This window comes from Myxine glutinosa, chromosome 6, assembly GCF_964187855.1.
Source record: "Myxine glutinosa chromosome 6, kmMyxGlut1.1, whole genome shotgun sequence".
NCBI lineage: Eukaryota > Metazoa > Chordata > Myxini > Myxiniformes > Myxinidae > Myxine > Myxine glutinosa.
Window position 1 is genome coordinate 106,047,279 of NC_136266.1, and position 24,129 is coordinate 106,071,407.

At 48.9% G+C, this 24,129-nt stretch overlaps 1 protein-coding gene across 6 annotated transcripts in view; it reads left to right on the forward strand.

Moving 5' to 3' along the window:
- LOC137430147 (folylpolyglutamate synthase, mitochondrial-like) overlaps nt 1-24,129 on the forward strand; it is a 78,228-nt gene that overhangs the window by 31,117 nt on the left and 22,982 nt on the right. For 4 of the 6 annotated variants that reach the window (XR_013623842.1, XR_013623843.1, XM_078780334.1 and 1 more), the window contains exons 8-14: nt 8,996-9,057; nt 9,165-9,267; nt 9,641-9,718; nt 17,036-17,210; nt 17,415-17,501; nt 17,619-17,716; nt 19,027-19,076. Coding sequence is in view for 4 of the 6 variants with exons in the window: in XM_078780334.1 (XP_078636460.1) it covers nt 8,996-9,057; nt 9,165-9,267; nt 9,641-9,718; nt 17,036-17,210; nt 17,415-17,501; nt 17,619-17,716; nt 19,027-19,076 (653 nt within the window). In the remaining 2 variants the exon portion in view is untranslated. The remainder of the gene's footprint in view (nt 1-8,995; nt 9,058-9,164; nt 9,268-9,640; nt 9,719-17,035; nt 17,211-17,414; nt 17,502-17,618; nt 17,717-19,026; nt 19,077-24,129) is intronic. The other 2 variants (XM_078780335.1, XM_078780337.1) reach the window with 1 other exon arrangement.

Genomic DNA, 24,129 nt, shown 5'->3' on the forward strand with positions numbered 1-24,129 from the left:
AAAATGGCGGCGCCTCGCACATGGCGACGAGGGCCGCGCCCTCTGCACAAGCGGGAGGGATAGATATGCAAGTCCTCATGGCGCAGCTGCAGGCAGTCATACAAACGGAGATTGGAAATCTACTTGAAGGGGTTAGAAACGAAATAGGTGGCCAGATAAAAGAATGTGGGAAGAGCATTGATTGCAGATCGGGCGGAATGGTTGTGGGGGTATGTGACGAGGTAGCGCGGTGTGAGGAGCGCGGGAGAAGTGAGTTGGAGCAAGGCACAGCCGGGTGGACCGGGATAGAGATCGCGACCCGGGGTATGGGGAAGCCGGCGACCGCCGAGGTAGAAGATAAAATTTTATTAGAGCCAGCGGTCGTCGAGGGAAAAGAAAATAAAGGAAAAGAATTAATTCAAATTGGCAAAGAAACCGAACCAATAGTGGAAATGGAAATTGGAGAGACCGCAGACGTAGAAAAGCACTCGCGGGGTGAAGAGATGGAATATGTGCAAAGCCCGTGCTCGCATCATGACGCCATGCTTAATCCTTATAAAGATTTGCAGGTGGTGTTGGAGCGAGGAGGAAGAAGCGCCCAGGTGAGTCGGGCTGTATATTGTGCGGGGAGATTTTGCAGGAGAATGTTTGGCGCGAGAGGGTTTTTCGCGCGCTTGGGATCGAGACGGCACCCGGGCATTTGTGGAGGGTCCCTTGTGAGTGGTGTGAGAGAAAATGGCGTGCGTGTGAGGAAAAAGTGTGCGTCGAAGAGTGAGTGTGTGACAGAGTATGGGAGTGATACCGGGTGTGAGAGCGAATGCACGTCGGAGGGTATGTGCGAAACCGAGTGTACGGAGTGCGACGGAGTGTGCGTTGGTGGTGGCGTGTGTGCGAGAAGGCACACCTGAGTTGGTGGTGGAGCGCGTGAGTGGGTGTATGCGGGAGTACACACCCGTGAGTGGTATGGAGTACCTACCGGGAGAGTGTGCATGAGGAGAGAGTGCGGTGATGGAATGTGCGGAGTGCGTGAGGATGACTTGGTGTGCGAATGAGAATGTAAAAAGGAACGCGTGGTGTGAGCATGCGAAGGGAGCATCGACATTAACCGGGACAGCGTTCAGACTGACGTTTAGCCGACGCGAGCCCTCGGTCCGTGCCGGGCGGTGTGTGCTGCGGGAGCCGGCGGGGGTTGGTGTCGCGTCGCTCCTGTTCGGAGCGTCGTGCACGATTCGGGCCGGGCCCTGCCCTGCACGGTCGAGTCCGCGCTTTGCCAGGCAAAGCGGGCGGCCCGGTTCGAGAGGAAGGAGGAGGGGTCGGAGTGGCGCCCCCTTGTGGTGGCGGTGCTCCACCTGGGCAAAGCTGGGCCATCGCGCTTGGCAGCGCAAGGCCTTGCGTAGGGATGTTGCCTTGAGCCTTGGCCCGACGAAACCTCCTCCCCTGAATCGAGTGCCGGACGGACCCAACCTACAGTAGACCAAACCACCCGTATTCATTGCTCGGCTTTGCAACGCCGAGCTTTGAAAATGCATTGACGTACCGAGAGGCTCAGAGTAGTGGACGATTGATGATAGTAGTGTTAGTGATGGCGAATGGTAGTTTTATCATTCGCGTCACGTCGGGGGCAAAGGAGCTATAGTTTATGGGTTATGGCGGTGAAAACCTAGCCAGGGAGGGCTTGGATAATGTTAGGGTTTAGAAATGACCATAGGTAACTGTAGATTTAAGTAGCGACATCATACCTGTAGTAGGGGACGTAGGTAGATTAGTTTGGATGATAACGACGTAGGATGTGCAATAGTATAAGGGAAGACGGGAAGCACTAAGTTAGAGGGAAACCAGGTAGCCAGATGATGCAGTGTGTGTGTGTGTAGGAAGTGATTGAGCAGAGTATTGTGAAAGGTGTGATTGTGCATTGAGTTGAGTGTATTGTATTGAGTGAATGGTCCTGGAGGGAAGGAGGGTGCAAGTGCCACCAGGTGTGCAAGTGCCACCAGGTGTGTGGGCACCAGGTGTGCAAGTGGAATACAGGTGGCAAGTGAGAATGGTTGCATGGAATGAATGGTCTGGAATAAATGGAGTATGGAATGGATTGAAAATGGATGGAGTGGAATGGATTGAGTGAAAATCTGTGAGCGGACACCCATCACAATCGGGAGAGTGAAAATTTGTGAGAGCGGACACCCATCACAATCGGGAGAGTGAAAATTTGTGAGAGTGGACACCCATCACAATCGGGAGAGTGAAAATTTGTGAGAGTGGGCACCCATCACAATCGGGAGAGTGAAAATTTGTGATAGCGGACACCCATCACAATTGGGGGAGTGAAAATTTGTGATAGCGGACACCCATCACAATCGGGAGAGTGAAAATTTGTGAGAGCGGACACCCATCACAATCGGGATTGCACGGGTTAGTGAATGGAGGGAAAAGGTGTGTGAGCACAAAAGGTGTGCGAAACAAAAAAGATGAAGGTGTGTGAGCACAAAATGGTGTGCAAGACATTTGGTGAGTGGAAATAAATGGGGTGCGAGACAAAAGGTGTGTGGAGTGAGTAGTGTGGAATACGTGGAGTGGAGTGGTTGGTGCGAAAGGAGTGGATGGGGAAGGATGGACCCCTCCACGAGTACCCAGGCAGGGTAGTTTAAAAGTTAGGTAGCGGGAGTAGGTAAATTGTGGTTGGATATTGGCATCTGTGGTGCGAGAGTAGCAGAGTACTGCTTGAGGGGTGCATTAGTGTGAGTAAATTGGCTGGGCATGTGGCCTGTTAGTGAGTGTGATTAAATGGGCACTCCGCCACTGTTAGTCTGTCGGCCAGGTGAGGCCGCAGGTAGGCTCTGGGAACCAGTAGTTGTTCAATGGGGCCCGAGGATCCGGAGGACGGACCCGGGTAGCCTGACGCCAGAGAGGGCGGTAGGGGGTGAGAGCGCCAGAGGGCCTTCCCCAGGTAGGTTAGGGTAAGGAGTAGGTAAGCTCGGGAGACAACTGCAGTGGCGGAGGTGTGCAGGTGAGCGGACCTGCTGGGAGCGCCACACGACCCAGCCCGGAAATTGTGTGAGGGCACAGGGTGAAGAATCGGAGGAGTGAGACCCCAAATTGGTGAGCACCACAGTTTGGTCAATGGGAGTTCGGTTTTTAGAACCACATAGTGTAAAATGGCCAATGGTTTGGCAGGGAAAGACCCCGGGTAGTGTAAAGAGTGTTAATGTCATTTAGAGTATAGTTAGGATTGAAAGTCTCTTCGCACCATCTGCATCCACTCACCAAGGTGACAGGACTCCACACCACCGTTTTTTGCAAATGTCTGGTATGTAAGACGCATCATGACGTGGGGGTGACATTGTGCTCATTGTTCCATCTCTTCCTCCTTATGAGGGATTGATGGTAAATTCGGAATAGAGGGATTAATGAGAAATTGGGATTGATGACGAATTTGGTATAGAGGGGAGCTATGGGGAAGACAAGACGTAGCGACGAATTTGTAAATTGTATAAATACGGGGTAAGGGCAAGGGTAGATTAGGTGACAGGGGGGTGGGGGGGGGAGGACGTACGGTAGGGACGAGCTTTCTCGGCTTGTTCTCCTGCGCACCTCACCTCTGCATTACCTTGTGTTAACGTGTACTCTTGCGCCCTTGCACCCCGCTAACCCTGCTTTGTCTCCCTTCCCCACTCATGGACCGTGGTCTTTGGGTACTGAGGGGAAAGTGTGCAGGCATCGTAGTTGTGTGCCCGCACCGTCGCTGCTGCCTGCCTGGACCGGTACCACACTTATGGACCGCACGTTGTTGTGGCCGAGCACCACACTGTATGGACCACAGGTCCGTGGCCGAGCACCACATTCATGGACCCCACAATTTGGGGCCTGGCACCTCTGCTGGGGACCGGCCATTGTGGCCATGAGATCTTGCTTGCGGACCACGGTAAAGGTGGCACCTAAGCCATGCAGGTGTACCACCTTAGTTGGCCCCTGCTGGCCATAATTAAAGAAATGGACATGGTTTGTGCCTTCCTTTTAGTACCAACTAGGCCGCAAGCAAAGAAGTCGTCCAGAACCATCGGCCCACCAGATAAGACGTCGCAAGGCATCATTATTCTTGAAATGTGATGACTGTGCACCAGATGGTGCTTTTTGTGCATGTTGGTGCTTTTGGTGCTTTTTGTTTTTTGGTGCTTATTGGTGCTGGTGGTATCGGTGCAGTGGAGTGCATGCCTTTCCTCTTTTCAAAGCATCTTCTTTTGTTTCCCAAAAGACAGGTCCTGGGTTCGCGTTTGTAAATACCAAATAGTGTCTTTGTAAATAATGCTCCCCACCGTCAATGTTTAGTTTTGAAGACAATTCCGTGATTCGGTTATCCTGTGGGCGTGAATCTGTTACATAGAATGCAACGCAGCAGGTGGGACATACTTAGTTGATTTAAAAATGTCGCACTTAGGGTGAAGTTAATAGTACAGGGTTACCACACCTGAGTCACACGAAGTTAAAGTTCTGTCGGGCCGGGACGGCCCTGGAGGTAATGAGGGTGCAGTGTTGTGGTTTTTAGAACCCTCCACTTTGTAAATATTTGGAATATTCCCTTATAAATAATCCCCTGTAAATACTCCCATTTTTGGTGTAAAGGTCAAAGGTCGCACCCTAGTTAGGCCACGAGCAACACGTAGCATACCATAGGCTTCTTCTTTAGTTATTTCGTTAGTATGTGTTTCAGGTAAGGATCTGTTCCCAATAGTTGAATCTGCGTTGTATTAATTAAATAAGAGTAGGTCCCCTTGTCAATTCATATTGCGGCGTAGCCTTCCTCCAAATTGTGTTCCTTGGCTTGCCAGTAGTGTTCGCTGCCTGGCTCAAGCCGCCATTGAACACGAGGTCAGGCTTGTAGAAGAAGGGGGCGGGGCGGCAAGAACGAGGTGTGGCCACGTCAACTCACCACCAGGGCGTGGCCGGTAAGCCCCACCAGCCAACCAGGGCTGAGGTGAGCTCGTTAATAGGCATGGCTCGATGAAGCACGGCTTGATTTCTAAGCAGGTTATAAAAGCGCAGGCGCCAAGCCCTCTAGGGAGATGCGCGAGGGGAGGCCATTGATGAAGAACTGCGCAGGGAACCGTTGCGATTGAGAGAACAGCGCAGAGACGGCGGATGATAAGAACACTGCGCAGAGGATCGCTTGGAACCATCGTTGATATGAACTGCCGTTTGGTTTGAGAGCATTCGGCACGCTATACGCACGCAGCATCCCCGCCCCTCGCATATGTAAGGTCCGGTCGTGCGCCAACGACACGCGAAGCTGCCTGCCATTCTTCGCGGCGGACCCGGAGCCTGGAACCATCTGCTTGGACCCTTCTCTTCCTTCCCACCACCACCACCCCATTCGTGGAAGTGTGTTTGTACTGTCCTGAGCGTGTGATAATATAAGACTGTTTAAGGCTGCCCTGTGTCACTGCTTCTTCTTCTATACCCTTCTTTCATTTCCTCTTCGGGTTTCTTGTACATAATTAATAAATTATATTTGTTCTTGCTTTAATTTGGTTCCTCATCCGATCGCTTGCGTCCTGTCCCCAATTGAATATCGGTGGCACAATATAGGAACCGCTATAATCGGGTTTAGACTGCCGCTGACGGCTCGAGCTTCGGATTGCTAAACCGCTCGGCAACATTCCATCTTGTCCGTGGCTCGGGCAGAAGTAGTGCCCTGCTTTGCGGCGAGGTTGGCGAAGGTATCTGGGAACCCATTGACCAGTCACCCTGGTCAATCTCAACCCCGAAAAGGAGCGCGATATCTTCTAGGACTCGGACAGCCAGCTTAATAGACGAGGGGATTAAACCCCCCTCGGTAAGGGGAACGCCTTAATCCGAGATCCGCAACAATATTAATAATAAAATGAGCCCTATCTTCCAATGGTAATAAATCCTTCAAAAAATTCCTGGATCAGGAATAATATCCTGAGCTTCACCAAAAACGAATCAATTCTTCCTTATCCCAAGGGCAATCATCCCACCAACTTTCATCCAAATCCGTTCAGAACTTTTTCAGATATCTTGTTCACGAACATACGAACACACACACACACGGACACGATCGAATGCATTACTCCCTAGCGGGAGTAACAAGTCTTGTGGAAAAACTAGACGGTAACTTGGATGTCACCGAAGCATGTTGACATCAACAACCCATGTACACAACCTTTATTTCTCTTTGTTTCAGTATTCATGATTGGTCAATAGTTATCCAATCACTAATTCTCAATCTGCGTATCACTGATTATAATGATCAGAAATTGATCATTCTATCTACGTGAATGACCAGTAGTGATCATACCTGCCAAGACTCTTCAAATAATTTTTTCCCTTTAAAAGCCCTCCAAATACCGACAGGTAACAGACAAATTTTAACTCGCTCACCCATATAATACCAGTGGCCGTATCCAGCTCGTGCACACAATGCACTGTGAGTGATCCAGCACTTCCTCCTGAGGAGTGCCATGAAATACCGGTGGACCACAAGGATTTTCTATCGACTGCGATGATTGATTCCATGACCTTTTTGATGATTGGAAGTAAGCTGATTAGTCTGTAGTTGAAGAGATCAGTTTTTGCTCCTTTTTGAAGGTTGCTGTGATGGTTGCTGTGTCGTGATGTTGGTGGATTTCCAAGCATTCACATTGACAGGGTGAAAAGGTCAGAAAGAGGATGGGAAAGCGCAACAGAGCAGGATTTTAAGACACGTGAGCTGATGCCGTCTGGTTCAATAGCTGAGTGAGAGTCGAGGATTGAAAGAACATTCTCCACTTTCTCAGGTGCAAAAGGCAGAATCTAGGAGCAGTTTGATACGCAGGTAAGTGGATACCGAGAGTGAGGAGTTGGGACACAAGATACGGAAGCAAACGTATAATTGAGCCATTCAGCTTTCTAACGAGCGGAGTTTGAAAGCTCATTCTTGAGGTTGGACAGATGTTGTTTTCTGGCTCTCCTGAGTGTAGGCACATTTGTTGAGAGCTTTGTGGAATGATCTGAGATTGCCTTCGGTCAGATTTGCCTTCCAGGAGGAGAATGCAAGTTGTTTTAAAGCAACTGCCTCACCACAGCATTCAATGTACCAGGAGTGAGAGGATGGGTAAGCTAACTGAAGACAAGATGGGAGGAATCTGTGCATGAGAGAGCAGGTTTCTGTGCTAGAATTCCCAGGTTGAATTAATATCGGGGGCAGTAGATATAGGAGACCAGTCCTGGAGTATGATGGCAGTCCCTGCCAGTTTGCTCGAGTGAACTGCCAGCTCTTCAGTTGCCAGATTTGCTGGCGCTGGGGCAGGAGCTGTTCTCTGAGAATGGCCAGAGAGATGTTGACCTTCACAAGCACATGATCAAATGAGCCAATTGGGGCAGAGGACAAGCAAGATACATGGGTGGGGAAGTGGGTCATCACCACATCCAGAAAGGAAGATTTGCCATTGGGAGAGAGGTAGGTAAGGCGAGGGGGGAACCTTGGAGAGGGTGGGGCGAGGGGGGGGACCTTGGAGAGGGTGGGGCGAGGGGGGGAACCTTGGAGAGGGTGGGGTGAGGGTGGGGACCTTGGAGAGGGTGGGGCGAGGGGGGGAACCTTGGAGAGGGTGGGGCGAGGGGGGGAACCTTGGAGAGGGTGGGGTGAGTGGGAACATTGGAGAGAGTGGGGTGAGTGGGAACATTAGAGAGAGTGGGGTGAGTGGGAACATTGGAGAGAGTGGGGTGAGTGGGAACATTGGAGAGAGTGGGGTGAGTGGGAACATTGGAGAGAGTGGGGTGAGTGGGAACATTGGAGAGAGTGGGGTGAGTGGGAACATTGGAGAGAGTGGGGTGAGTGGGAACATTGGAGAGAGTGGGGTGAGTGGGAACATTGGAGAGAGTGGGGTGAGTGGGAACATTGGAGAGGGTGGATGAGTGGGAACATTGGAGAGGATGGATTAGTGGGAACATTGGAGAGGATGGATGAGTGGGAACATTGGAGAGGGTGGCTGAGTGGGAACATTGGAGAGGATGGATGAGTGGGAACATTGGAGAGGATGGATGAGGGGGAACATTGGAGAGGGTGGATGAGTGGGAACATTGGAGAGGGTGGATGAGTGGGAACATTGGAGAGGATGGATGAGTGGGAACATTGGAGAGGATGGATAAGTGGGAACATTGAAGAAGGTGGATAAGTGGGAACATTGGAGAGGATGGATGAGTGGGAACATTGGAGAGGATGGATGAGTGGGAACATTGGAGAGGGTGGATAAGTGGGAACATTGGAGAGGATGGATAAGTGGGAACATTGGAGAGGATGGATGAGTGGGAACATTGGAGAGGATGGATGCGTGGGAACATTGGAGAGGATGGATGAGTGGGAACATTGGAGAGGGTGGATAAGTGGGAACATTGGAGAGGGTGGATGAGTGGGAACATTGGAGAGGATGGATAAGTGGGAACATTGGAGAGGGTGGATGAGTGGGAACATTGGAGAAGGTGGATAAGTGGGAACATTGGAGAGGGGGAATGCAGAAAGGGGGACATGCAGTGGAGGGATGCTGGAGAAGGGCTTTGCTTGGAAGAAAGCAGGCTTGTTGGAGATGTCGGGGAGGGTACTGACATGGAGAGGTTTGACACAAATATAACGTGAAGGGGATTTGATGGTTTCGCCTTTCCTTTCCCCGCTAAGATCGCGTAAGAGTCAGTCCCAGGTTCCAAATGGATCTGCCTTCTGTACACATGGTGAGGTTCAGTCTCTTCAGCGGACCTTTCTGAAGAAGATGATGGGTCACTCTTGGCAGCTGAGATAAACCCAAAGAAGTTGGGGAGGTCATCCCTGTTTGGTTTTGGTATTGTGTAGGTGGTGGGGGCACCACCGACTTGTCATGGTAAGAGGGTGGGGACATCACCGTCTGTCGGTTTGGGGGAACTCTACTTTGATCCTACTGCTGATATCGGGGATTTAATGTCGACTGATGATTTACCATGATCTCTGCCATGTTTCCATTATTGGGGAAAATTTGCTGTGCTCCCTATCCAGGTGGACGTGGCTATAATGGAGGTTGGCATCGGAGGAGCATACGATTGTACCAACGTGGTCAGGTTGATCTTATCACTATGGAGCAATTCCAAGTTGTTAAATATCCAATTACTTTTGGATGGCCAGTGGCTGTGGCTTCATTTCCGGTGCTTTTTTATTATCATTGCAGGAAACCACTCGTGTGTGGAGTGGCATCTCTTGGGATGGATCACACAGCCATGCTCGGTTCTACACTTCCTGAAATTGCCTGGCAGAAAGCTGGAATATTTAAGGTATGCTCATGTCAACATCACATAAAATTATTCTTTTAACATTTGTTTTATTTTATTATTTATTGCACATCTTTTCTCTACCCTGTTACTGTAAATCTTCCCTTTGCAAGTCCTTTTGAGGCCTTTATCATGTGAATAGTCCTTCTATGTGATTGGTAATCCACTCTGGTTAAACTGATGATCTCGTGTTTGTGTTTTTCCTTCAGTATCGTACCATCAGTGCATATGCTTCTCATTTATTGTTTTGAAACCCATGTTTGCACTCCCTACCCACCCTTCACCCCCAAAGCTCTGTGCTGTACCTGGTATACTAATACTAAATCCTCTGTCTCTGTTTCTTCTCCCCCCCACCCCCCCCCCCCCCACATTTCAGCCTGGAATACCTGCTTTCACTGTTAAGCAAACCGCAGCTGCTCTTGCAGTTCTTCAACAGCGAGCGCTTGAAATTGGGGTAGGTGTGTTTGTGTTTGTGTGTGTGTGCATGTACGTTCGTATGATAATCATAGAAAACTCGAAGGGCACTCGGTAGAGCACATACCTCCGCCAGGCTGAACAGCTTATGGTTTCTATCCCAATGATAGGCCGAATCTGGATTTGGAACTGAACCAAAATCGAATTGGCTTGTTCTTGTCACCTAACCAAGTCATCCACCAAGTTTATTCATAACTCGTCCACAACTTTTTAAAATGTGTTAAATATCGCTTTTTGCTCGATCTCTCAATGGTGAAGAATCACTTCAAAAATTAAATAATTCACGAATCCGAATCCATATTCATAAACGTTTGTGGGGGGTAGGCAATGGTTACCTTAGTCAAGGTAGAAGTGTATAGATTACCATGCTCCGTATGTCACGATGAAGAAGAAGAAACCCCATGTATCATAAGTAGGAAATTAGTTTAGACCGGATGTCGTGTAAGCACGTATAAGTGTCCTCATGAGAGGGGTGGGGATATGTTAATTAGTTCGGGATTAATGGTAAATCCCCTGTATGTAAATGGCCTCTGTTATTTTTCCTCTGTTCCTTATGATGATGCAGCACACACACACAAAGCCAGGAAATAGTGCATTAAACGACACGAAATAAAAACTAACCGGAGACAGGACATTCAACCACCAATGATGCCACCGACGTGTGATAACATCAAGCAGGCAGGTCCGGGAGGCCACGACCCGAAGAGCAGTGAGTGGCTAGGATTGCCGAGCAACGAAGAGAGGTACTGGCTGATAGGAGCAGGCATGGGTGGCGTCAGATGACGTCAGAGCCTTGAGTACAAAGTAGTTGGAAGGCCGACATTTTCTCTCTCTGCTTCGGGACTTTGATAGTGAACAGTCAAGGTCGACTATTGCTTGTGTTGGAACATTGGTGCTGTGCAGTCGCGGTTGTGCTCTTGTGTGAGGGCTGTCTTGACGACCACATGAACATTTTATTGCGCTCTTGCGCTGGGGACATTGGAGGTCCCGACAATCATGAGGACGAGCGTGGCTGGAGTGACCAAGCGGGCGCGGCCTGCTCGCTTCGCTTCGTGCATGGAGCCAGGAGTGAGCGGACTGCGCACGGAGGCCCGGTTCCTGCTCGCGGGCTGCGCCGCAGGGGGTTTTGCCACGTGAGGATGGAGGGCCTGTGATGTTTCCGGACGATCAGGGGGACCAGAGCTAAGTCACAATTGCACGCTTTATTTTCACCTTTATTTTTCCCTTTGTCTGTATACAGGTCTGTGTGGGGACGTCCCATTTAGGAATCTTATTTTTATTGTGCATTCTTTATTGCCGGTATTTTTGTTCATTTTGAATCCGTGTCGGTTTGACTTGACTATCTCAGGTTCGAAGACGTCCGGTGGGACCTGTGAAGGTAAGTTCATCATTCTCCTTTCCCTCGCGTGTAAAAAAGACCGTCATTTTTGATTGAATGCCTCAGAGTGTCAGCTCGTTAGGCTATCTGTTTCCTTGGAGGATTTTAATCTCTAGGAACACGACAATACCTTAACCAAAATGGAATCGATTCGGTCTTATCACACACCCAACCCCTCGACCAGGTTTGGTCCAAATCCACATATAACGTTTTGAGATATCCTGCTGTATATCGGTTTTAGCCCTGTCACTCAATGGTGAAGAATCACTTAACAATTATAGCAGCCGGATCCGGATCTTCACCAAAATCTAATCATTTCCTCCTTTTCACATACCCAACCTCTCTGCTAAATTTCGTCTGAATCTGTCCACAACTTTTTGAGATATCTTATTCACAGACAGGGGTGAAAAAAAAACCTCATAACCTCCATCCACATTCGGTAGCAGAGGTAAAAACAGGGCTGGGCCAATGTCTGCCAAATTTTGCATTCGTGCTGGTAGTACCCTGCGAGGTGGGGGTGGGGTGGGGGGGGGGGGGTTTGGGGGGGGTGTATTTGCAATTTTTCACTTGCACAGTGCAAGTGGTTTACTGACCCCCAACTGCAGGCAGGGAGGATTCTTAGCCATGGCACATAATATATTTGCCCCAGCTACCCCTCTATCCCCACACCCTCCCCAAAGCTGCTCCTAAAGCGGGTGTTTCTAGTTACTGAAATATTTAATGGAATACAGTAACAGCAAACAAACAAGGTTTCATTCTTATTATTGTGGTTTATGCCAATGTCACTTGTTACATAAAAACAATTGTATCAACGGTCCTGGAAAACAACTTTTTATCCCGGAAAACCCCTGGAAATTTGGTCGTACAAACCCTGTGTTGCGGTTTTGAGTTTGTACAGTGAGTATAATAAAGGTTAAAATTTCCCCCTCATAGTTAGTCGCACAAGCAACATGTCGCCTCACGATAGTATAGTTATCTCTTCGTATTTGTGAGCTTAGTCCTTTTCCTATGTTAGTTCTGCGTTGAGTAAAGTCAGGAGAATAGGTCCTACTTCTACCGACTTTCCAGCCTCCCTAGCCTCATGCCCCTTGCGCTACCTTTGGTTCATTTTGGGCGAATTAGCACGAGGCAGGCCTAGGCGGGTCGGGGCGGAGCCGAATGAGGGGCGGCAGAAGCGCTTCCGGTAAGCACGAGCCGCCAATCAGGGCTCAGAGGTGGTGGCGGCAGCATTGCGTCACAGGGCGTGGTAAGAAGGTTCGAGGGGGTTCCAGAAGGTTCGGGGGCGTACCTATATAACCCGTTGCACAAAGCCCCCGGGAGGACTTGAGGACTCGCTGATGAGAAAGATAACTGCTGCCCAGGGAGTGCTCGCGCGCACTAACCAACCTGGAGGAATCGTTGAAAAGGAGTTGTGAGCGTCGGAGAACTTTGAGAGATGCGCGGGTGAAAAGAGACGCGCATGAACCGAAATACGCGCTATTATAAGTGACGCTCAGTTGAGTTGGAGGCCGATCCATATACAGTGCATTAAGTCGTGCGAGTAACAACGGCTGTGTAATCGCCAGCCACGCTGAGAGTCCCGCATTTGCCGTTCCACCTCATCGGCTGCCTTTGTCCGGGAGACACGCTACGAGGTTCCTTCCATCGCCTGCTGCCATCTTCGCGGGACGTACTGGGACCATGGAGAGCCGGACGGGGCCGTTCCTGGACGACCACGTCGATGCGTCTGGCTGGGACATCAATCCATCTGCAATTCCCTGTGTGAGTGTGACGGGCCCGAGTCCGGGAGATAAGATAAGACTGTCTAAGTGCTGCCCTGTGTCTCTGCGTCCCGGTCATTGTATATACGTGTGGGAATAATTAAACCTGTGTTCTTCCTTTTTTCCATTCGATCGTTCCTGTGGTTTCCTCATTGGCTAAGCTTGGTACGAATAGAACCGCTCGAATCGGGTTCCACTACTAAACTGCACGGACCACGTGGTGCTCAATCCGCTCGGCGTACCCAAACCACACGTGGCTCGTGTGAGGCTTGCTTCCTCGCTTCCGTGGCGGCGCAGGGAATTAGGTATGAGCGAGAGTTGGTCCCGAAACCCTACTTTGCGTTTGCCCGGAAGGGACGTTTCAAGTCTCGGTTCTGTCAAGCCCAGAAAGAACAAGGGGATTAATCCCCCCTTGGTAAGGGGAAGAAGGGCGGCGGAGAATCGTAACAATTGGTAGTCAGGAGTGGGGATTTGGAACCTTGGACAAAATTTTGGACACCAATTGTATATATTGGCCGTAACAATTGGTGTCGGGAGTGGGATTGGACCTGGAGTGCGCTTCACGCACTTGAAATTACGAGTGGACCAAAATTTAGTTTTTAAAAGCCAAATTATATTCGTACCATGGCTAGCCAAGACGGTCGAATGCCGGTGGGGGTAGAAGTAGATGAAAAACTAATGACCCAGGACCCACAGGAAGACCAGGAGAGACAGTTGGTAGTGGAAGCTGAAAAGGGTGCCGCAGCTGGTAAAGACAATGGCGGCGCCTCGCACGTGGCGGTGAAGGCCAAACCCATGGTGCAAGTGAGTTCTAAAGACATGCAACTATTTATGACACACATGATGGCATTTATGGTCAAGTTTAATGAGGACATAAAAGAACTGAATGAAAAAATAGACACCCGAGGGGAGATATTAAAAGAAATGGGGGAGGACATTGGGCGCAGGTCGAGCGAGGTCGCATTGGGACACGCCGAGGTAACGCGGTGTGAGGAACGCGTGGAGAGCGAGCTTGGGCAAAGCGCAGCTAAGTTGACCGGGAGTATAGAGATCGCGACACAGGGTGTAAAAAAACCGACGGCCGCCGAATTGGAAAAGGAAATTTCATGCACGCCGGCGGTGGTCGGGGAAAAAGAAATTGCAGAAACAATTGGGGCCGAAGATACGGCAGAGATAGAAAATGAATCACGGGAGAAGGAAATGGACTGCACTCAAAGTCTATTTGCACCGTGATGTCGGGCTTGCTAACCCCAATAAAGGTTTGCAGGTGCTGCTGCCAGAGAAGAAGGTCCCCAAGGTGAGATATAATGGCGCGAACATGTTTGGCATGAAAAGGGTTTTTGCGCGCTTGGGACATGGACGAAACCCGGGCGGTCGTGGAAGGTCCATGGTGCGGTGTATGAGGGCGAATGGCGCGCGTGTGAGAGAAAAGTGTGCACCGGAACGTGAGTGTGTGCAAGAAAAGTGTGTTACAGAGTGAGGGAGAATGCACATCAGAATGTGTGCGGGAAGAGTGTGTCGGAGAAGTGTGTTAGAGTGTGCGAAAGAGTGCACACCCGAGTGCGTGGAGAAAAAGTGTGTGAGGATTGGGTGTGTACCAGCAGTGCACACCGGTGGACGTTACGGAGTACGTAACGGAAGAGTGTGTGCGAGGGTGTGCGATAGCCGATTGTGTTATGGAGTGTGTAACAGAAAAGTGTGTGGTAAAGGAGTGTGTGGAGGAAAAGTGTGTAATGAAGTGTATGAGGGGCGTGAGTGCGCCTGGATGGTGTGCACCAGAGTGTGCTATAACAGAGTGCGAGAAAGAATGCACACCGGACCGTGTGCGGAAAGAGTGTGCTGTAACAGAATGTAGGGAGTGTATGGAAGGCGCGGGGACGCCTAGGTGTGCGAGTGTGGAGTGGGTCGCGAGGTGTGAGAACGCGGCTCAAGCATCGACACAGACCGGGGTAGCGTTCAATGCGACGGATAGCCGACGTGAGCCCTCGGTGAGTTGTGTGCGGCAGGGACCGGTGGGGATCGATGCCGCGGCGGTCTCACAAGGACTGACGTGCACGATTCGTGCCGGCCCCCGCCCTGTATTGTTGGTGCCGCGCCGTGGCGGTAAAGGCGAACAGCAAGGTTCAAGGGGAGGTAGGGGAGTTCGGTAGCTGCACCCCCTGGCGGGTGCGATGCTCCGACCGTGGGCGGTTGGGCCATCATGCGTGGGACCGGGAGGCCCCACGCAGGGATGGGGCCCTGAACCTCGGCTCATCCATGCCTCCTCCTCTGGCTCGAAAATGCCGGACGGACCCAACCTACAGTAGACCAACCACCCGAACGGATCGCTCGGCCTCTCGAGGTCGAGCCATGACGATGTATTTCCACACGAAGAGGCTTAAGTGCAGTGGACGAATGGCAATAGTGTACCCTACGTGGGGGAATGGTAGTTTGACCATTCCTCACACGAACCGGGCCCAGGAGCATTAGATTAGGGGGATGGCAGTATAGGCACATGTAGGGACCAGTGATGGTTACCTCCATGGGGCACCGAAGCTAGCCGAGGGAGGGCTAGGATAATTGTTAGGGAATTAGATGACAGTGGAGGACATGAGATTTAAGTAGTGACATTTGTGCGGTAGTGGGGACGTAGAGAGATTAGATGGATGATAACGACGAAGGGTGTGCTTAGTTTAATGGGATGACGGGGAAGCACGAGTCTTAGGGGAAAAGCAGTTAGATAGATGATGCTGTGTGTGTGAGGAATTGTGTTGAGTGAGACAAATGGAAAAGGTGTATGGGAAAAGGTGTGTGAGCACAATCGGTGTGTGAGAAAAGTGGTGTGTGACATAAATGGTGTGTGAAAGTAAAAGATGTGGAATGCTTGGTGTGGAATAAAAGGTGTGGAATGCATGGTGCGAAGGAGTGAATGGGGGAAAATGGACCCATTCGCGAAAGCCCGGGGGGGGGGGGGGTAGTGTAAACCCAGGTAGAGGGCTCAGGTAAATTGTTTGGATATTGACACCTGTGGTGCAGGTAGTGGCACGTAGTGCTTTGGTGGGTGCATGAGGCAGTGACATGGGCTGGGCGTGTGGCTTAATTGGTGCGTATGGTTATTGGTGCACTCCGCCACTGGTAGTTTGTCGGCCAGGTGAGGCCACAGGTAGGCTCTGGGAGCCAGTCAGAGTAGTCGTGAGTTGTTCAGTGGGGCCCGAGGATCCAAGGGAAGGACCCTGGTAGCCCAATGCCAAGGAGGGCATCAGAGGGGTAAAGAGCCAGGAGGGGCCTTCCCCAGTTTAGGTAGTCGCAGGAGCAGGTAAGCTCGGGTGGCGACTTTAGTGGTGGAGGTGCGCAGGTAGGTAGACTCGTCGTACCTAAACCACACGTGGCTCGTGCGAGGCTTGCTTCCTCGCTTCCGTGGCGGCGCAGGGAATTAGGTATGAGCGAGAGTTGGTCCCGAAACCCTACTTTGCGTTTGCCCGGAAGGGACGTTTCAACTCGGTTCCGTCAAGCCCAGAAAGAACAAGGGGATTAATCCCCCCTTGGTAAGGGGAAGAATGGCGGCGGAGAACCGTAACACCTGTATAGCCAACTTGATGTATTTGCATTTTCAGTAGCAGGATGCTGTGAGCGAGTTGCTTTGGTCTGTGATAGTATTTGACCTGAGTGTGATTATCGAGATCATCTGATCAGACAAAGAATATAGTAATCCTTCATTCGGTCATTTGACTTATTCATAACTCTGTGGTGATTGGTCTAACGGAGTACAAAGACACATGGCAATTGACCACATGACGACAAATATTGTGTTGAGTCGTGCGTGTTGTCTTGTGTGCGTTTGTACTTTTCGTTAAGTTTGTGGAACTTGTTTATGATGTGGTATGCCATTTTGTTTAATGATTTTATAAAACGTTTTGTTTTTATGAGGCTTTCCAGTCAAAACTCTGGTAGGCAAAGAACCAAGGTAGATGATGCACACACTGAGTCTTCATCTTTGTTTCAGTTTCTTGATCATCTGTTTATAATGTTAATGAGTGCACTAACATTCGTGTTCACCATTGGCTGGGTTATCGCTAACATTTTGTTCCAAAAAATCTTGCATATGGATTTTTATTGGCAGTTCTGGCTGAAAACCGGTTTATTTCCTGCTTCTTCTTTCTTCTCATTTGCACGATATCAGTGTCCGCTGTTCCTTTGTCCAAACCTCTCGGACTTCACGGTGAACCGGTCGATGGACAAGGAAGTGAATGAAATAGGAGACGGTATCACATTGTCACTCAAAGGAGAGCACCAGCGAGATAATGCAGCGCTCGCCCTGTGCCTTGTCAACTTGTGGTTGCATGATCGTGGTCACGGTGAGTTCTTTGGGGGTGCACGGGGCTACAAATGAGTACGAAATTGAGGACGAAGTGAGTTGGAATTGAGTAAAGAAAGGATTAATGGCTGAAAAGGTAAGAGGTGGGATCAGTGGAAGTACATCACAAAAAGTAAGATAGAATAAACAGGAAGATGTATGCAAGTGTGAAACTTGTTGCTTACCATTACCTTCATTTTTGCAGCTGTAACAACTTCCTCATTTTCACAATCGTCCTCAAACGATCTCACTTCTGCACGTCCATTCTGCCTCACTCCTGCCATGCACAAAGGTTAGTTGTTGTGCTTTGCAGAAATGAATTCCAATGAATAAGGTTTAAATGCAGTACTGCAGGCCTCCATGGCTTGGATGTCCTTTTCAGGACTGGTTATGTTCAATGTGCATACAGGGTTGGCGTGCACTCGTTGGTTGGGTAGAGCACAAGTTGTACCCTGTGGTCATCTCACTTTCTACCTTGATGGTGCACATACGAAAGAAAGCTTGCAGGTAACCAATTCCTATCATGCGTGGCCCTCTATATTCACATCGTGTGTGTGTGTGTGTGTGTGTGTGTGTGTGTGTGTGTGTGTGTGTGTGTGTGTGTGTGTGTGTGTGTGTATGATGGATGATGGATGATGACCGCACCACGTGTTTTTTGGTGTTTTTTATGTTGTTTTTTTTAAACATGAATAACAAGGATGTTGTTACGTGTTCCTCCCCGACCCCCTGGTTACGGTGTGCCTCCGAATCCCGAGAGGAGCCACGGCAGAAAAATATGTTATTCTCTGTTAGAAATTGATAGTGAAACCACACCAATGATTTTAAATGAACAAATGTTGTATTAAAAATCATACACAAGAATAACGGTACAACCAATAGCAATCCAGAGTGCACTCTATATATCTTAGGATGGTACCATCAACTAAAGTCCGATAACTCACTGCGCTCCACGTGAGTGAAAAAAGACACTCCTCAATATCTCTCTAACCTTCTCCAAGGCGAAGTTGATTCGCTCCAGCGATCGCTAGACCGATGTCCAGTCAAAACCCGAATCCCGCTGTCCAGTCGAGACCCGAATCCCGTATAGATGGCAATGGCAGTCACACAGCCGAAACTGTATAAAGGCGCCCTCCAGAGGAGCACGTTCACAGCTCAATCAGCAAACCGCAACGTAATTGGAGATGACACGGTCGCGCACACACATCCCCGACAGACGATAGGATGTTGAGAAGAGCTGACGCGTAGCAAAACCTTTGTCGGTGAACGAAGCACGAGGTTCAAAATGGCCGACGGCTCTTACTTGAGTCGATGTGACCAGGCAAGGATTCGTCGGAATCTCGGCTTAAACCTGACTACGCAGATTTCTCAATCCCAGCGATAATACCTATCGCAGGATGTCCTTTCAATGAACTCAAAATTCCCTCGCGACCTTCGTTAGACAACGCTCGCTACGGAGCTCGACGTCACACGTCTTGTCCCACTTTGCTCGCCATGCCTCTTAGTCTTCCCTCTCGTCGTCTTCCGGTTCGGTTTCCTGTATCATTTACAGTTAACCTTTTTAACTTTTGATAACTGTTCATGAACAATAAACCTTTTGAAGATAATAATAGTACATGATATCAGAAATATGTCAAGTGGGTGAAGACCACAACAACAGAAGTGATGAAACCGTAACAATGTGATTAGATAATGGACATTGGATATGCCAACATGGTCAAATGATATTTAAACCTGAGGACATATCATTATGCAACAAATGATTAGGCAGAGACAACCAACAGGTTGACTCTTTGTCCTCTATTATTTCTCTCCATTAGGCATGCCTGTCCTGGTTTGATGTGGAGCAACAACAACTTCCCTGTCAGGGGTGAGCAATCTCTGGATTTGGGTGATGAATGAGCTGGTCATAGAGTCCATCTTCAGAGCAATGCCTGAAGTTTGTTAGAATAAGAGTGTTGCATCGTTACTTGACACCCATATCACAGTTGTGGAAGGCCTCGCTGTGATTATAGGTGCGTAGGACATTTTAAAGTAAAACTAGAAAGCATCTCAAAATGCATGGATATTGTTTATGGATGTGATTTTTGCCATTGGAACAACAACAACAACATGCATTTTAAGGCCATTTTCCCTGCTAGAGTGGGGGTTAGCCTTGCGGTCCCCATGACAATCTTCTCCATTTTGCCCTATTTTCTGCATCTCTCCTTGTTAACCCCCTTGCCCGCATTTCTTCTTCCACCATCTTTAGCCAAGTCTTTCTCGGTCTTCCCCGTCCTTTACTTCCTTCTACATCAATTTCCATCACTCTTCTCAACCAGTCACTTTCATCCTTCCTCAACACATGACCAAACCATCTCAGCCTGTTCCTCTTCACAGCATCAATCACAGGCAATATTCCCATCATCTTTCACAATTCATCATTTGTCTTCCTCTCTCTCAACGATACTCCGCACATCCATCGAACCATTCGCATTTCCACCATTTCCAGCCTTCGTTGTTGCTCTACGTTCATTACCCATGTCTCGCTCCCATAAATCATAACACTTCTCACACATGCAGCATACACCTTTCCCTTCAGCTTCAGCGACACTCTCCTCCTCATCAGCACGCCACTTAGTTCCCGAAACTTCTTCCATGCACATCTCACTCGAGCAACCGTTGCCGAGTCTGATCCACCTTCTCCATTCAGCATGTCTCCGAGGTAGCAAAATGTTTTCACACCTTCCAGCTTCACGCCGTCTCCAAGATCCAACTCAACATTTCCTCCATCTGCAGCTCCCTATGTGCACACCTTACATTTGAATGTAGCTGCCACACTGGTAAATGACCCTCTCAGACCACTACATTTTTGATGAACCCACTCAGCGCACATTGTACATTGAATGGAGTTCACTCCGACACCCTTCCTGCACACAGCACACGGCCACTTCCCAGTTCTTTCCACCTCACCACATGCTTTACCACTTGCCATCACCTTCGTCTTTCCGATATTCACCTTCAGACCTTTTGTCTCCATACATTCCTTCCACTTGTTCATCTTTTCCTTCAGTCCATCCATACTTTCCGCAATCAACACCAGATCATCTGCATACAACAACTCCCACGGTAAACCCTCCTTTACGTTCTGAGCCAGCACCTCCATCACAGCTACAAATAGTAGTGGACTTAGTACCGACCCCTGATGCACTCCCACCTTCACCTCAAACTCACCACTGTTCCCGTCCTTCGTCCTTACAGCTGTGCGCGCTCTTTTGTACATTGCCATCACTACTCTGATCAACCATTCCTCCACTCCTAACTTCCTCAATGCCCATGTCAATACTTTGCGTGGAACCCTATCGAATGCTTTCTCTAGATCAACAAACCCAAAAAACAACTTCTTCCTCTTCTCCATGTACTTCTCCTGCAACTGCCTCACAATGAAAAGCGCACCTGTCGTTCCTCTTCCTGGCATAAATCCAAACTGCATTTCGTCGATCTTCACTTTCTTCCTTATCCTCCTCTCCAACACCCTTTCCAATACCTTCATTCCATGCTCCAATAACTTTATCGCTCGGTACGAGCCACACTCCAGAGGGTCACCTTTCCACTTGTATAGAGGGACGAGGGTACTCAGTTCCCAATCCACTGGAATGCGGCCTTCTTTCACCACCAGATTACAGATCTCTGTCATTCTCTTCACACCCCAACTTCCTGCTGCCTTCAACATATCTCCCACAACTCCCGTCGGCCCTCCCGCTTTTCCACTCTTCATTGCTGTTATCGCTTCCTCAACTTCCTTAGTTATCTTCTCTGCCGGTCCTAAAACTGGGTTAGTCTCTATGTTGCCATCCCATTCATTCTCTGTATTCAACAGCATTTCCATATATCTTTTCCATCTTCCTTTAATTCCATCTGGGTCGACAACGATTTGTGCCACTTCATCCTTCAAGCAACTCACCCCCATCACGTCACACCTCTCTTTCGCTATGTGCTTTGCAATCCTGAATACTGCTTTCTGACCCTCTTCCGAATCCAAGCGTTCTCCGAACATTTTCCTACATGCCTCCTGCGCCTTTGCTACCTCTTTCTTTGCAGCCTTCCTGGCTGCCTTATAACTTTCATGCTCTGCTGTTTCTGCTCCTGTACCCTTCGCCTTCTGCCACTCCTTGAACTTCTTCCTCTTCTCGTCAATCCTCTTTCCAACTTCATCATCCCACCACCATGTTTCCGAGTGCCTCGGTGGTCCTTTTGTCCATCCACATACCTCATCAACGGCTCCCAACAGACTAGCTTTCATTGACATCCAACCACTTTCAAGCTCAACCACATCATCCTCTACCCTACTCAGCCTCTCTTTTAATGCCTCCCTTACTGTCACCTCTTTCAACCTCCACACCTTCATTCTTGGTTGGTACTTCACCCGCCGAGCTCTCCTCACACCTTTCATTTTTATGTCGCAGACAACCAAGTGGTGCTGTGAAACAGCCTCCTCCCCCGGGATCACCTTTGTGTCCCGGAGGTGCCCCCTATCTCGCCTACGCACCATCAGGTAGTCAACGGTTGTCGTCGACCCACCTGACGTGTATGTAACAAGCTTATTATCCTCTTTCTGGAACTGAGTATTACAAATCAACAAATCAGCTCCATCAGCAAACTCCAAAATCCTTTCACCTTCTCCATTTCTCACACCATATCCGTAACCCCCATGAACTCCCTCAAAACCATCCATACTCCTTCCCACATGTCCATTCAGGTCTCCTCCCACCACAACAACTTCTTCATCTTTCACGTTTTCCATCAGCTTCTCTATCGCACACCAGAACTTGTCCTTCTCTTCATTGCTTCGACCAACCTGCGGAGCATATCCCGAGATGACGTTCACCAAGAGCTTTCCAATCATCATTTTCACCATCATCAACCTATCACTCACTCTAGTCACACTCACCACACTGTCTACAAACTCCTCAGAAAACAGGACACCAACACCATTGACGCCCTCCGGGCACCCTTGCCACACAAACTTGTATTTCTGTCCCTGCCTACCCTTCACCATTCTCACATCACTTCCCTTCCATCTCGTCTCTTGCACACAACATATGTCCACTCTTCTTCTGACCAATACTTCCACCACTTCTCCTGATCTCCCTGTCATTGTCCCTACATTCCATGTCCCAAACCTCAGAAACCGATCTCCACTTCGGGCTGCACCCTGCCAATATGTAGTTGTAATTGTCATGGTTTTCTTTTTGAGGCAATGTTTTTATGGCCGGATGCCCTTCCTGACGCCCTCTTAGTCGTCTCTTACGACACGCAGGGATACGGTGTACCTATTCTGACCAGGGTACACACTGGGAAACGTTTAAAACATGGAAATTCTGGGGGGGGGGGGGGGGGCGGCGTCAGCATCACGGCTGCAGTTTAAACATATTCCAACAATATCCAAACAGAACCATGAAAACCATGAAAAACAATCTGGGAAAAGTCTCCAAGCAAGAACGTGGATTTGAGAAGGAAGGAGCAGAGGCGGGAGAGAAACGAGATACAGGGGGCGGGGCACAAGCCAAGACGAGGAGGAGAGCGAACAAACGTGTCCGGGAGGGGAGAAAGAATCAATATAGAATTCTTTGTCTAGGGAGGTGAGGTGAGGGGGAGAAAATAAAATAAAAGAAACAAGCAATGCAGCGGAGGAAATAACCCAAACCGACAAAACACCGACGGGGGAGGGAAGGCCCAAGTTAACAGGCCGCGCACGAGGTACGACTCAGAAAACGATTAACTACACACAAGTTTGTACGAATTACAAACCAATACCAACCAGAAACACACAATAACACATACACAGCAAAATAACCAGTGGAAATTTGACAAAGACAAGAATGGGAAAACACTTAAACTTCGATGCCGTGGAGAGCTCGAAGTACGCTTCACTCGCCCGAGGAACCGGAAACCGAAACGAGGAACCGAAACACGGAAGATATTTATTATGAGGTAGCTCCCCAACCCCCAGCCCCCATTTTACTAAAATGAGAAGCGTCCATCCTTTCGTTCACACGCTTAATTTTAATTAAAGGATTCTTGCTGTGGTAGAATTTAAAAAATGCACCGTTTGAAAGCAAATAATTGATTTACTTGGAATAAAAATTTGTCTGTTTGATTCAAGGATGCCTCTTTTAAAAGCCCATCTATCTGGGTTTGAAGAAGAAGCAGGACCATGAGCTTTAATGTAGTAATTCCGACTGTCGTAAAATAATGAAAAATGGTACCGCTGGAATGCTAATTTATAGGTAATCTAAAATGTACATTTAATAATCTAACATATAGATATATAGGAATGCTAATATAAAGATTTATATGGTTGAAAAGGTAATAATCAATTTAATCGGAACCAAAATTTGTGTCTACTTCACTATAAAGACGCCAGTTTTTAAAAGCCCTCTTTCAGAGATTGAAGAAGAGGAAGCTGGACTGCGAGTTTAATGCAGCAGTTCCAATGGGAACATTTATTCTACAAGAGCAGGTGTGTCCCGGTGTGTACCTCGGTTTAGAATAGGTACACCGTATCCCTGCGCATCGCAAGAGGTGACTAAGGGTTGGCGTCAGGAAGGGCATCCGGCCATAAAAACTGCCTCAAACAGGGAACCATGATTGTCATGGGGCCCGCAAGGCTAACCCCCGCTCTAGCAGGGAAAATGGCCTCAAAACGTTCATTCATATTCATTCATTCATTCAGCAGGAATCCTTTATAAGAACATGTAAGGAGCACACGAGATTACATGTAGTAATATTTCTCGAAGAAATAGTAATATGTATACCGAAGGAGCACACAAACAACCATAGCCACCACTGCAGCACCAACAATAACGGCACTCTGTTGCGCGCATACCTCTGCCAGGCTGAACAGTTTGTGTTTTATGTTCTGCATACGGAACTGAACCAAA